The 14,715-nt window shown below is 39.7% G+C and overlaps 1 protein-coding gene across 4 annotated transcripts in view; it reads right to left on the bottom strand.

Moving 5' to 3' along the window:
* The window catches only part of SEMA3A (semaphorin 3A), a 289,750-nt gene that overhangs the window by 17,740 nt on the left and 257,295 nt on the right, over positions 1-14,715 (bottom strand). For all 4 annotated transcript variants that reach the window (XM_073328646.1, XM_073328645.1, XM_073328643.1 and 1 more), the window contains 3 exons: positions 9,923-10,014; positions 7,018-7,059; positions 682-839 (listed from right to left, as the gene is read on the bottom strand). In XM_073328646.1, coding sequence (XP_073184747.1) covers positions 682-839; positions 7,018-7,059; positions 9,923-10,014 — 292 coding nt within the window. The remainder of the gene's footprint in view (positions 1-681; positions 840-7,017; positions 7,060-9,922; positions 10,015-14,715) is intronic.

Here is a 14,715-nt window from a genome sequence, read left to right as displayed (position 1 = left end):
GTTTATTTGGAGGCTAAAAATGTATGTTTTAAAAACATTAAGCCAAACAGCTACTCCACAGTACTTAGAAACAATACGAATATTATTTTTCATGTACAGGGCCTGATACTTCTTCACGATGCATCTCGTGTAATCATTTACATCTGTGCAAAGTGAATGTAAAATGCTATCAAATCAGAATGGCTGCACCATCTTTGCACAAGTTGCAGAGCAATAGAAAATCAGGTGGTATCTATCTGTCAGTTTTCATCAATCCCCAAATGCTTTCTCATTCAGTTAGCATCACAACAACTTTTGAAAGTGTAGGGCAATGATGTTTCAGTTGTTAAGTACCTGTATTCATAAGTGTGTAATGATTGCAGGACTGAGCTCTCAATTAATTTTCTCTCCGTTTTTTATTGTTGACATTTCTCATTGTACAAGAGTGCAGATTTCCATTTCAGAGATGGCACCATTCTGAATGTTTTTTTTATCATAGACTTTCCAAGCCATCCCAAAAAGTAGCAATGTTCACTTACCAAGACTTGATATTGCTTGTAACTTTCACAAATATGTTTTCTTTGAAAAAGAAAGGGCTCCAGTTAACCATCCCATGAAAAACCTCTAAAGCCCACAGGTCACCTTTCAGATCATCAGTTAAGGCAAATAGTAGATAATGCAGACATCTGCAACTGTCCCTACCTCTTAGCAGTTGGGAAGTAACGCGAGCACGAAGAGCCGTCCCAAGCACAGTAGGGGTCTCTAGCAAGGCAGCACTCAGCACATGCTTTTCCATACACATCGCAGCGGTGCAAAGGGAGCTGTGAAACTCCAGCAGCTGAGCCAATGTAGAGTTGTTGCTGTGAATTAAGTGCAAGTTTGCAAATAGTCAGGTTTCACTGGAAAGACATGCACAATACATCAAAAATATATACAGCGGAGGGTGATTCTGATCTCATTTACCTGGGTTTTACAGCAGTGTGTCTACAGTGACTTCAATTATATTGCTCCTGATTTACACACATGTGAGCAAGAGGCACATTAGCCCCAATATTTAAAAAAAAGTCCAAGTAAGAAAATTATTTCCTGTTTCTATGGGACAAATGCTGGTGCTGATTTTTCTATGAAACCTCCACTGACATCAATGGAATTGCCACAAATGAAGCGAGGGAGACTATGTCTCTAAGTTCCTATCCTCCAATACCATAAAAATGGCAATACTGGGTTAGACCAATGGACCATGTAGCCCAGTATCCTGTCTTCTGACAGTGGCCAGTGCCAGATGCTTCAGCGGACACGAACAGAACAGGGCAACTATCAAATGATCCATCCACTGTCATCCTGTTCCAGCTTCTGGAAGTCAGAGGTTTAGGGACACCCAGAACATGGTGTTGCATTCCTGACCATCTTGGCTAACATCCATTGATGGACCTATCCTCCATGCATCTATCTGATTCTTTTTTTAATCCAGTTATACTTTTGGCCTTCACAGCATCCCCTGGCAACAAGTTCCACATATTGACTGTGTGTTGTGTGGAGAAGTACTTTCTGATGTTTTTTTCAGTCCTGCTACCTATTCATATCATCGTGTGACCCCTGGTTCTTGTATTATGTGAAGGGGTAAATAACACTTCCCTATTCACTTTCTCCACCCATGAAGAGCCTAACTAATCTTAGTGGTAGAGCTAGTTGGAAAATGTGCTTCTTTTTAAGTTGAAATTTTTGAAGAAAACAACAAAATTTAATTTTTGTCAAACTTTTTCACAGAAAAGTTAGCCTTTTAGGTGGAATATCAATAATCAAAATATTTTCACTTGGAAGTGTTGGTCATGGTGTCTCATGGGAGTTGTAGTTTGGGTGCCTCATACTCCTCTATAGACCATTCTTCCTGGACAGACTACATCTTTGATAGTGCACAACAGTATCCCATCATGATGAAAGGTGGCAGCTGATTATAGTTCTTGGCTATGGTGCATCATGGAGATGTAGTTTGGTTTCGTCATATCCCCATTATCCTCTCTGGGCCAGGCCAGACTACAACTCTTAAGAAACACTATAGCAAGATATCCAAATGAAAACAGTTCAGTTGTAGACTCCCCTCCCAATAATATCAGCTGCTATGATGCAGCACAGGAGATGTAATCCATCTGGAAGACCTGGCCCATAGAGGGTAATGGGGATATGAGGCAACGGAGCTACAACTCCCAAGAGGCATTATGGCAGCCTATCAAATTAAAATATTTTGGTTTTTGGCCCTCCTCGTTAAAAAAAAATTCCTGACACATGTACAAAGTCACTGAAATGCAGCTACCTGTGGGGTTGAAAACTCATGTTACAAAACTGAGGAAGCACAAAGACTTCAGGGCTATAGCCCTCTCATTTTGAAAATGCCATGGGACTCTTTAAATCCCAAGTAAAGTAGCCAGGATCTCAGTTTTTAAGGTCTCATGAAACAGATTTTCATTAGTTTTTCTGTTTTAGAGGAAGAAGGGCTTGCATAAGAAACTGTATTACAAACAAGCCCATGGACCTGATTCACCTCCTGTGTTGCGATTCCATAAAGGTAAAGCCCATATAGGATTCAGTAATGCAAGCTGGCTGCAGTCGCTACTTTGTTGAGATGCCAACAGCTGGCCAGCACAGTCCCAAGAGGTGGCAGGGACAGATCACTTGCGCTGTGTTAGCACCTTTCCCAAGGAAACTTCCACCTCTTACAAAGCGCTGGCTGGGATATAAAAGCTGCAGTGTCCTGGAGAAACCCCTTGATCACACAGGGATGTATCTAGTATTATATGGGAAGTCTTAAGCTTACATAACTGCCTTCAGCTAGGCATATAGGTCAATGATGGAATAATGCATGGAACGAGTGACTGGCAGCAGACATGACTGACATTTACTGATTAATCAGAAGTGTAATATATTACCATATAGTAGTAGGACTGTATATAACTGGGGCACTACTATATATAAACAATGTGGCATGTACCTTACTGTATAGAGCATATAACAATGAATTCTAGGATGTATATTGAAAAATCAATGTCCAAACTGTAATAGGGTTCATGTACACCAATGTACCAATTTTTTATTAGTCAAAAATGATTGCTAATAAATCTCCCTAGAATGAGAGGCTCTGAACTGAACAAAAGAACAGCGAATCATAGGAAATCTAAAATAAATGAACTAAGACCAAAAGAAAGTTGCTTAAAGATTTTACTTCTTATGGGACAGTTCAGAATGTTCAATCGGTTAAGTATAATATGTGGTTTAGGAATCCTATAATCAAGAAAGTATCCAAATCACTCTACTGGCTTCTCTTTAAAGCAATGTATTTAAGATCCAGCTGTTGACCATTATGCTGGACACTAACAATAAATAATTCCAGCCAATATGAAATTCGAAAAATGGTCATGGAGGCATCCCCAAAAATGACCTGACACTGCACTTTCACAAGACAATTTGTGTTTAATACATCAGCTGATTATCAGATCAAATTACAGCAAGAGAAGCTGTCCATTGAAGAGTTCTTTTCAAACTGCTGAAACAACAGCACTATAGGGAAGAACTGTGGGTTAAGGGAGGGGCAAATACGTGGCAGTGGTCACCGTTTGCCATCACTGACCACACATTCATGTCTGAGATGTAACTGTTTTTCCTATGGTTTCGAGTAACAGATGTAAAATGCATCCCTGTATAGCAAGCCAGCACAAGGCCGTGAAAGTGGGGCATAGGTTTTGTATGGCTCCTCAGCACAGGGCTGAATGTTATCCAGTGTGAAGATATGCAGGAACAGAAACAGTGAGCACTGAATAAAATATAGTACTTCACACATGTATGCAAATAGACTGTAAGTTCTTTTTTGAAGATTTAAGAGATTCTCTCTTGCTCTCTCCCCCTCCCCAACTTGAATGGAAATGTGGGTGGTGGAAACCACAGAAATTCTCTGTTCCAGACAAAAAGTTTGTCTGTATCAACCAGTGATTTCCCTGCCCCATCCCACCTGTGGCTTCTGTGAGCATAGGGGTTCATAAAACCTATGAATCTGAGCCCAAGAGGTAGAAGGGGTGAGGGTTTGCACCACAAAATTTTCCTTCCAGCTCCCCTACTCTGTTCTGTGGGTATTCATAGCAGCAGGTGGGGAGGGGGATACATATGGGGGTACAAGGGATTTTCTGTGGCCTGTTCCTCCTCCCAAACTCAGGGGGCAACAAGGAGAAAGTTATTGTAGATTGAATCTGGGTAAACTTTTCGGGTTTTTCCTCTGTAGTGTGGAGCCCCATCTGAGGGAACCTCTGGGGGCAGTGCTGGTTCCTGCAGTAACAGTGCTTTTAAGGAACTGCAGGGAGCCAGGGGGCAAGGGACTCTCTCCCGAAGGCCTGCTCCTGTTGCTGATCCACCAAGGACAGTGCAGTTCTCAGGGATCAGTGGATTTAGGGGGTGGAACACACATGAGATCCTTAGTGATGAACTCAAAATCTAACCTCTGTGAGCTAGAGAGGGACAGGAGGCACATCAAGGCTCACTCTGAATGCATTGTTAAGGGCTGATTCAAGGGTTATAATTCACCCCTGTGCAGAGGACCAGCAAGCACTAGGCCTTACCTAGACACCTAGTGGGGAATGCCAATTGATTTGGCAAGACTGACAGAGAGGTAGCAATGGTAAAGTCTTGAAGTAGCAGCAGATGGGACCCACAGACCTAGTAAAGTATGCAAGAGTAAGCAGAAAGGTCTGTACACAGGGCTGTCTGAATCACATCCACACATTCCTAGTTTATATATATAGTGATGAGTGCACTGAAACTATTGAATAAAGCATGTTGATTTTATTGTTTACATTTACACTTTTGCAGTGTGCAGTGCCTAGAACAGGGGTGGGAAAACTTTTTGGCCGGAGGGCCACATCTGGGAATAGAAAGTGTATGTCAGGCCATGGATGCTCACAAAATTGGGGCTGGGATACAGGAGCGGGTGAGGGCTCTGGTTGGGGGTGCAGGCTCCAGGGTGAGGCCAGAAATGAGGAGTTCAGGGTGTAGGAGAGAACTCTGGCCTGAGGCAGGAGGTTGGGGTGCAGGGGGAGGTGAGAGCTCTGGCTGGGGGTGCGGGCTCTAGGGTTGGGCTGGGGATGAGGAGTTTGGGGTGTAGGATGGTGCTCTGGGCTGGGATCAAGGGGTTTGCAGGGCAGGAGGGGGATCAGGGCTAGGACAGGAGGTTGGGGCAGGGGGAAAGGCTCAGGGGTGCAGGCTCCAGGTGGTACTTACCTCAAGTGGCTCCCGGAAGCAGTGGCATGTCCCTTCTCTGGCTCCTATGTGGAGGTATGGCCAGGTGGCTCTGCATGCTGCCCCTTCCACTGGCACCACCCTTGCAGCTCCCATTGACAGCAGTTCCTGGCCAATGGGAGCTGCGGGGGTGGTGCTTGGTGCGGGAGCAGCGTGCAGAATGGATCCCCCTGGCTGCCCCTACACGTAGGAGCTGGATGAGGGTCATACCACTGCTTCCAGGAGCCATGTGGAGTGGCCCCTGTCTCTGCTCCCTGGCTGGAGTGCTGCAGCGGGGCAAGCCCCAGACCCCGCGCCCCAGCAGGAGCTCGAGGGCCAGATTAAAACAGCTGGGGGTCTGGATATGGCCCGCGGGCTATAGTTTGCCCACCCTGGCCTAGAATTATTATGCTATTATGATGTTTATGTGAAACCCTACAACTTAAACACAATGAATAATGTGTTTGAGATGTAAAACCTAGAGCATCTTTTAATCATAAATATAGTGTTGAAGCATGTTGCCAGATACTTCTTTGATACAAAGTCTCTGTGCCAAAAGCTTGTCATGCTGAATCATGATTCTGTCATTTTTAATCCAAGGCTGGCTGATATTTCAAAAGCTTAATTTTGCCTGAATAACTCATACTGTGCTCTTTCTAGTTGTAGACAATATTAATATTGTAAATTTGTTTTCTAATGACTTGGGGGAAATTGTAATCCCTCCTAAGTAAATAAAGATGCTTTGAAGAAGAAGTTATACAAAATGCACAACCCATTATACAATACAATCGGCTGTCTTAAAAGAATGTACTTGTAAAAATAATCCAAAGCAGAGCATTTTGGTATGATGTGAACATATACACCACTTGACAGGTTTGTTTGTAAATGGTACATTCTTTTTAAGCCACCGTTTTTGTTGGTTTGGGTGATATGTCAGGGAATTGGCCCCAAATAAAATGTTTTGTGTCAAATACTGCACATTTTCAGGCAGGTTTCCAATATACAATGGATTCCTAGCTGCAGCGTTCAGCATTTGAAATGGAGAGTTGAGCTCTGTTCATTAGAGAATACAATTTAGCCCTTTGAAGAGAGCCCTCACAAGGCCAATGCACCACTTAAGACCTATTTCAACAGGACATAGGTCTCATTGTGACTCTTCGCTGAGAGGTGTTGTACACCATTATTAATGGACCCAATCCTGCAACAACTTACTATCAGGTATTAGTACCAGAACTTCAATGGGAATACTCATGTTAATAAGCAAGATACTCGTTCATATTTTCAGAATCAGGCCCCAAATCCGCAAAACTGGGAAAAATCACCTGTCTATTTTTATATATCTATAATACAAGCTATTATAAAGCATACCGGGGGTGACTGTACTTCCACTTAAATCAATGAAGGGTTTTGCCACTAACTTCACAGGAAACAGCACTGGGTTCATATGTGTAAAGGCCATATTCAGACATATTGTAAGTGAATGCAATGCCTCTAAACTCAATAGCTTCTCAGTCACTGGAGCATTTGGTAATATGGAATTTTTCTACAAGCAGCTGGTTAGTTAGTGTTTAGTTTACACCTTGCCAGTAAAGCACAAAACTAACTTTTTCCTTTCTCTACTGCCTGACACATTCTCCTTGAGAAACTGCTGATGTTTATGTAAAGGGATGGGATGTTGCTGGTATAATTAATATGCCTCTCCTAAGTGCCAAGTTACTGTCTCTGAACTATACAGGTCAATAAATATTTTAAAAAGTGATTTAAAGCTTGTGCATACAGTACCTGCTTTGTGGAAATCTTCATTGCAGAAATAACAGTGGGTTCCTAGAAAAAACATTAAAATGGGTTCAAATGTAAAATGTGTTTTTAATAAACATGAAACTAGTGCTAGAGGGCCATCTACCAGCTAAAAAAACTCTTTGGATTCTTTGATGGCATTTCTTGCTGACTATTAACATGAAATGTGTGTATTGTTATAGGTGAATTAGAATGCATCTGTGCCTGTGCATGTCTAAATTCAACATCACAATTTATCAATCATTTCTCAGACTTTATTATTCCAGCGTTATTGGTTTTGTTGTTTGTTTCACTTTTTGAAATTCATTTCTGCTCATACTGTTAAATTTAAGTTTACAGTAATGTATCCACATAGCATGCATAGAGAAAAGCTTAAGAATAAATATTAATATGATAAAGTGCGGGTGATGGAACCCAAATAAACCAATCACTGTAATAATACCTAGATGAAGACCCCAGTCCTGCAAACACTTACTCATGGCACTAGCTCTCCTCACATGAGTAGTCCTACTGACTGTATTGGGATTTCTCATGCACATACAGTTACTTATATTTATGGAATGCGGAGCTCAAACTGATAGTAAATTTTTACACTGTGAAGTATTTAATCAATATAATGGGCAAATCCTGCTCACCTTACGCAGGCACTTACGTCTATGAAACATTATGCCTGAGTAAAGTAAGCAGACTTTAGACCACTATGTAGTTTCCTATACAAATTAATGTAGCTTTATGAGCACATTAATAAAATAATGGGTTTAGTCTTGATCCTAAAGGATTTTTAATTTTGTTTTTTTACATTGGTAGGGTAGTCCCAGTAACTTCAGTGGGACTATTTACGTAAGTAAAAGCTACAGGACTGAGCCCTTAATGAGTAATTCTAACAAAGTTTAAGTTTCAGTGCAGTGTAAAACCTTATTACATGGGGTGCAAAAGAGTACTACTTACTGACCCTATGCATCATGTTTTTAGTAACGTATATTAATATAGTTCGCATTAAGCTTTCAATCTGCTGATCCTGGGAGAATTTAATATGGCTGAGTGGATGCTAAGCATGTGGACTCCTTTACAAATGGGTTAATAGACCTGGTATTAGAAAGCATCAATTACGTGTTACATTTGAATGAAAATTGAACTCATTTGCTTGTTTGTTCAGCTGTTCCGGGGAATATTCCACAATTCAGGTTAAAAAAAGGCATTTATTATCAATGTAACAGATCTGGAAGGTTTTCAGTTTGGTGGATTTATAAATGAAAACCATTGTATTCATTATACTGTGGCTCAAACAGTGAAAAACATTCTTCATGACACAGAGGTAGCCTCTTCTGTAGCCAGTAAAAACTCAGATATAGTAGGTTCCATTTAAAAACTATTGCAAAATTTCTATTAAGAGATCTAATTCTTGTTTACTCCATGGCCTCCTTACATTATTAAACTAAGGAGGCCTTAACGTAAATGAGAATCAGGGGCAAACTATTTTTATATAATACAAAAAATGACCAGTAAACTTAAAACCCAAATCCTAATTTGACATTTAGTGTAGGGCTGCTGCAAATCCAGTTTGGAAAATAACGTTGATTCAGTTTTTCCTAATTTACTCTCCTATTTCTTTGATCTCTTGGCACTTCTGCTTTATTTAAGGAAGAAAATCCTATGCTTTCAAAATTGCCAATTACCCTGTGGAGTACATAATAATCTTGCTTCATGTTAAAGAGAGAAAAGCCAGAAGCCACAAATTACACTTCTCATTTTCCCTTCATAACTTCTAATTTACATTTGTGTTAAAAAACCCCAAAACAACAACAAAAAAAAAACCCACAGAAAAATGAAACACAGCCTGACAGTGATCAATCTCTGGGCAGTGATTCTTGTGCAAACTTTGCCTGTGAAGCATAGAATGTCGAAAGTAAACATTTCTATAAGACCTGCCCAAATATGTTGTGTCTACTGTCAAGTCAAAGATATAGTGATGGTAACATAGCATGAACAGAGGAATAATTCAGGAAACTCAAATGTTTTATTGTAGCACAGAAAACATGGAACATCCTCTGGGATCTATCTGACACGATTCAGAAAAAGTTTGATTTATTTGGGCTAAATTTTCAGAAGTGACTAGTGGATACTTCACTTGGGGTAAGATGGGGGGTCAGCTCACAGTACCTTAAAGGGACTTGATTTTCATAAAATGCTGAGTTCCCATACTCTTAAAATCAGGCCTTTTTAAGCTATTTCAACTCAGGTACCTAACGATGGAGACACCCAAAGTCACTTCTGAAAATGTAGGCCCTTTATTCCTTTTGGTTTTGAAGGCAACCGTAAATGGTACCAGACTTAAAAAAAATTCGGGAGATCAACACTCTGCCTAAGAGAGGTAAAATGTATATTTCATGTGTATTTGTTACGTTTTCACTGAGATGTCATGGAAGCTCAAGGAATAAGATTGAAGAGTCTCCTCCTAGCCAGATAATCTGAATTGTTTCTAATAGCCACATGTGTAGTTATTATTTTGTATAACCTTCTGGGAGAGGATGGGTGGGGAGATTCCAGAAAATACACATTTTTTAACTGTAACTGAGTTTAAAAAATCTTGTTTACTCCATGGCCATACTCCACACTTGTTTACTCCACTCCATACTCCACAAAGATTTAGTGATTCTAATTTAACATTGAAACAGCACCACAAAAATCAGGAATGCCATTTCTTTTATCATTAACCTCCAACTAGCATTGGAAGCTTCAAGGTTTATTTTGGCTAGTGTCTGGGTCTATAATTGACAAGCTAATTAGAAGAGTATGCCAGGCTACTCCTTGGCTATCCTGCAACAAGTTCAGCATGCAGCTGTCCACAGAAAAATCTACAACCTGACACTTGGAATTCAGCAGCACTTACCCGAAAGACTGCCATTTCTTCCAGCAAGACTTCTTCTAAATCATGCCAAGTCTCCTTAGGAATTGAAACCACTTTAAGAACTGTCCCAATATCTTTAAAAGAAAAAAAAATGTTTTCAGGTGGTTAATAAGTAGACTCCAATTTAAGGGCACCAGAATTTCTTGATCTCTTGCAATATGCAACTATTTCCATACAAGGGTCCTGACACTGCATATTGCTGAGAACTGACTCCACACAATACCCACTGCCGTTTGATTGAACTAGCAGGGTTTTGAATTTCCATAAGGCATTGGTCTGAAATTTCTTAATTGTGGAAGTTCAACAGAAAAATGATTCATTACTCTGCTTCAGCTGTTAAAGAATGAATGGGACAGCACAATATTATTAGATTGGTGCCATGAAATCTCAGCTGCCTCTGAGGTATTATTCTAGATGGGAATGTGCTAAATTTACTCAGCCACATTTTATTAGCCATTCTGAAGTAGGAAGTTTTTCATACTTGTTTTAAAATACACGTGCAGATGTTATTAGAAGGCTCAGTGTGGACACAAGGACAGCTGGAAGAATGTTGTCAAACTGATGAAGTTGTCAGTTCTTTTAAGTACCTGCTGTCCTGGTGTCAAGCAAAAGCATCTAAGGCTTCTATGTCCCTAAAGACATCTGTATTATGATGAATGGCATTAGCCTTGTTTCAGGATAAAACAACAGCAGCCCTGTACAACTTGTGTCTTTTCATTAGAGATAGCTTTGCACCAAGGGCTTAATTCTACAACCATTTAGGTTACTGAAAGTATTTCCACTGACGTTAATGTGAGCAGGTCCAGGTCTCAAAACCCCAGCACTAAACACCCCCGCAAACATGTGTGGACGTCTGGATTTGGAACTGAACTTTCTAACTTAAGACCATCTCTCTATTTAACCTCTGAAGCATATATCTGTGCTTCACTTTGCATAAACCAACTTTTTGGAAACAGTTGCAACTTCGTCAGCTTAATCCAAAACCTAGCATTTCTGGTTTGTCAAAGGTTACCAAAGACTTTTAGCAGTAACAAGAAATGTGTGTTCTAATTTAACGTTTTAGGTCTGCTAAGCATGAGGCAATACAATCACATTATAGAAAGCAAAAAGCATTCACCCTCTGAAAATCAAGCCCCTTTAGGGTGTCTCAAGATCAGCACCCACAATCACTAGTCACTTTGGAAAATGTAGGCTGGTTTTAAAGCCATGAGGTAAAGGTATTAAGCATAATAAAAATATAGAGAGTCAACACTCTTCCTAACACAAGGATTCCCCAAGAATAACTATATAGATATGGTCAAAAATGCTGTGTTGGAAAATTCTCCATTTTTCCATCAGAAAATGCTGAGTTAACTGAATCAAAATGATTAGAAGGCAAGTATCTATTTCGACCAAAAAATGTCCACAGAAAAGTCTTGAAATAGTTTGTTTTGATAAGGTTGGAATGTTTCATTTCTACTTTGATCATTTTGACATTATCATTCAGAATGTTATATTACATTTTACTTTACAATATCATGTAAAATTTGAAACCATAAAAATAAAAATTAAACATTTGGACCTTACTGAAACAAAATATTTTGGTTGTTATAGATATGAAATGCTTTGATAAAGTAAAAACAATTTTTTTGCAATATTTCATTCTGTGAAAAAAATGATAGTTATCAAGTTTGTATCTTCAATTGGGACAAATTTTTTTTTTCAAAATCTCATAAATTCCCATGAGACAGAAATTTTGTTTCTTGACCAATTCTAATAACTGTCTTAAGCAAAAGTAAAAATCTAAATATCCATGGCTAGGAGTTTTGGTTTTTTTTTTAAACCTGTACATCTTTGTTTAATTTTTCCACAAAATATCAATTGCAAACTAATCTCTTTCATGAACGCTAAATTTGCAGATGCAATTTTTAAAAGAAAATGAAAATAAAATAAATCTCTTATAGAATCATAGAATATTAGGGTTGGAAGGGACCTCAGGTGGTCATCTAGTCCAATCCCCCTACTCAAAGCAGGACCAATCCCCAAATAAATCATCCAGCCAGGGATTTGTCAAGCCGAGCCTTAAAAACTTCTAAGGAAGGAGATTCCACCACCTCCCTAGGTAACCTCCTAGTGAAAAAGGAAAGTTTTAAAAGGAAGTTTTGCCTTTTATTTAAAATACTGCATGTATGATTTTGGCTCATGAAAAATAATAGTTGGACAGTTATGAAATCTTTGGTTATTCACTATTATTATTACTATTATTTTAAAATATTTACTTTGAGCAATATACTTAAAAGTAGCTTTACAGAACATCATAGAACAAGAGGAACATAAGCTTAAAACATAAACTCCTGAACTTTCCACAACTATCCGGAAAAACTAATAATTCATTATTAAGGTTATTAACAATATGAGAATTGGAAACTGCCCTAATTACCCTGGCTACAATTTTGTAATTGTGGTTTGGAGAAAAAACCTGCTAACAACAGAGAGAGGACTTCAAGCTAATGAACATAACAGGGTATCATAGTTTATAGGGCTTTACACGCTATTAGTACAGGACTGTCATCAGCACCACATTTATAGTCTATTGAAGCTACATTTTGGGACAGCATTAATGGAGTTTTGATAAAGTGAGGCAAGTGGTGTTGTGGAATCTGAGCAGGGCAGGTAGACACTGTAGCTCTAAGCATCACATTTTTTAAATAAATGCTTTTCTTTTAAGAAGATCCTGCAATGATTATGGTAGCTTGGTGCTGCGGAAAGCCCTTGAGGTCAAAGGTACAATATGTTAATCACTATGGCGACTCTGATCAGGCCTCAGGTACCAAAGTGTCATTTTATCTGAGTTCTAGATCAAGTTGTACAGAGTAGTATTTCAAACAATTTCACACAAATTGAATTGGGCTTCTCTTTTAGGATCAGTTAGCTCGGGTGAGTAACTTAGTTTAGAAGATAAGATTACTGTTATTAATTCACTTTACTGACAGATGTACCTAGACTGTGCACAATGATCCCCCACATCAGATATTTGGGATACCCTTTAAATGGATACATTGGAACCTGGTTTTTCACAGATATTTTCGGGCATTCCAACATAATTCTGTTTCCACTGTGGAGTGGCTAGGGGATAGCCACTGTTACAATGAGAATGAGAAAGAAACTGCTTAGACGAAGATTACACCCACAGGAAAGGAAAATATGACCAAGCAGGATGGCGTGCTAATTATCCTGGGGTTAACTAGTACCATTTATGTCAATACCAAAAAAGGTTTCCCCATTTTACTGAAATTCTGCAGCCTGATTGCTACAATGCTAATGACTATATGTAATCTGATGGCACAGAACTGCAGAGAAACCCAGTCACACCACACAGGGCTAAATCATGGCTTTGTCACAAGTCCTGCTCAACTAGCCGTAAATTAGATTGTGATGTGAGTCCACAATCTGATTCCTGGTTCCTCCTTTGCGCTGGGGGTGGAGGCAGAGGTGTCATGCCCTATACCAGTCCCATCCATGGTGCTGATTCTTAACCCCAGTATGCTGGCTTAGCTGTGCTTGCTGGCACAATGGAGGGAGAGCCTTGGCTGCCCATCCATTCCCTATTTGCATGGAAGTGAGAGTAGGAGTTCCACGGAAGGTTTTCTTCCCCCACATTACTAATCACTTTCTAGCGAGAGCAGATGAGCAAGTGGGCACCTTATACCCCCTTACTCCCCTATGCGTCCCTCGTTTACTGTCCTTGTTGAGCAGCTATTATCTTAGTCTGACAAACATAATATTGCAGAAAATAAAAGCAATACTTTACATTTACAGGACTGCATTTTCAGTGATGACTTCTGTCTTGGCAGGTGCATGTTTTTGCTCACAATTTGTGGACACAAATATCTGCATTGCCTGTCTAACCACTGCAGCTGTTTTCACCTAGAAATCTGAATCTGTAGTGAACAGTAGGGAGGAAACTGCTTCCTCCCAATGGAAGTCGAGTTGAGCTCAGGTTTAAAACCAGACCCTCAGTATACAAGACCTCTCCTGAGGATCTCAAAGGGTTTTTCAGAAGTTAATTTAGCAAGTCTCGAAATATCCCTCTCTGATTGGCAGTTGTAGATCCATTTCACAAAGAGGTAAACTGAGGCACTGCGAGATTAAAGGCTTGCTCATGTACCACCAAATTCAGTGAGTTTTACATTCACGTCAGTGAGAGCAAGATCAAGTAATAAATGACTTGCTGAAAGTCATATACCAGTGTGGCCTAATAGGCAGAGCAGTGAATGAGAACTCAGAAGACTTGGTTTCTATTCCTGGTTCAGCCTCTAACCTGCTGAGTGACTGTGGGGAAATTATTTCATTTAGCTGTGCCTCAGTTTTCCCATCAGTAAAACTGGGATAATGATGTTTCCTGCCTTTCAGGTCTACAGATGAAAAGTGCTATATAAGAGCCATCTTATTATTGTCATTGCAAGATGGGCATACATTATCCAGTTTTCCTTATGTGATGGAAAATATTTGTGGCACATAAAAACAGGTTAAAATATTGTTCGGAGTTTTAAACAATAACCTGCTATAGCACAAACATGTCATCATTCAGTTCACAATTTCAGAGAGCTGGAGCACTTTCTTTATGGCTGCATCTTCTGCAGTAAATGTTTGGTACACATGCAATACGTTTAGTATACAAAGCTTCAGCACAGGTCTCAGTTTACTCATGATTTATGTTAGGCATCAACATGAAGAGAGCCTTGAGATTTATTGCTTGGAATCTGACCCCCAGCTATGGAGCTGTAGATTTGTAA

Source organism: Lepidochelys kempii, chromosome 1 (assembly GCF_965140265.1).
Source record: "Lepidochelys kempii isolate rLepKem1 chromosome 1, rLepKem1.hap2, whole genome shotgun sequence".
In the NCBI taxonomy this organism is placed as follows: domain Eukaryota; kingdom Metazoa; phylum Chordata; order Testudines; family Cheloniidae; genus Lepidochelys; species Lepidochelys kempii.
The sequence above is the reverse complement of the archived record's forward strand: the minus strand, read 5'-3'. Positions and strand labels throughout refer to the sequence as shown.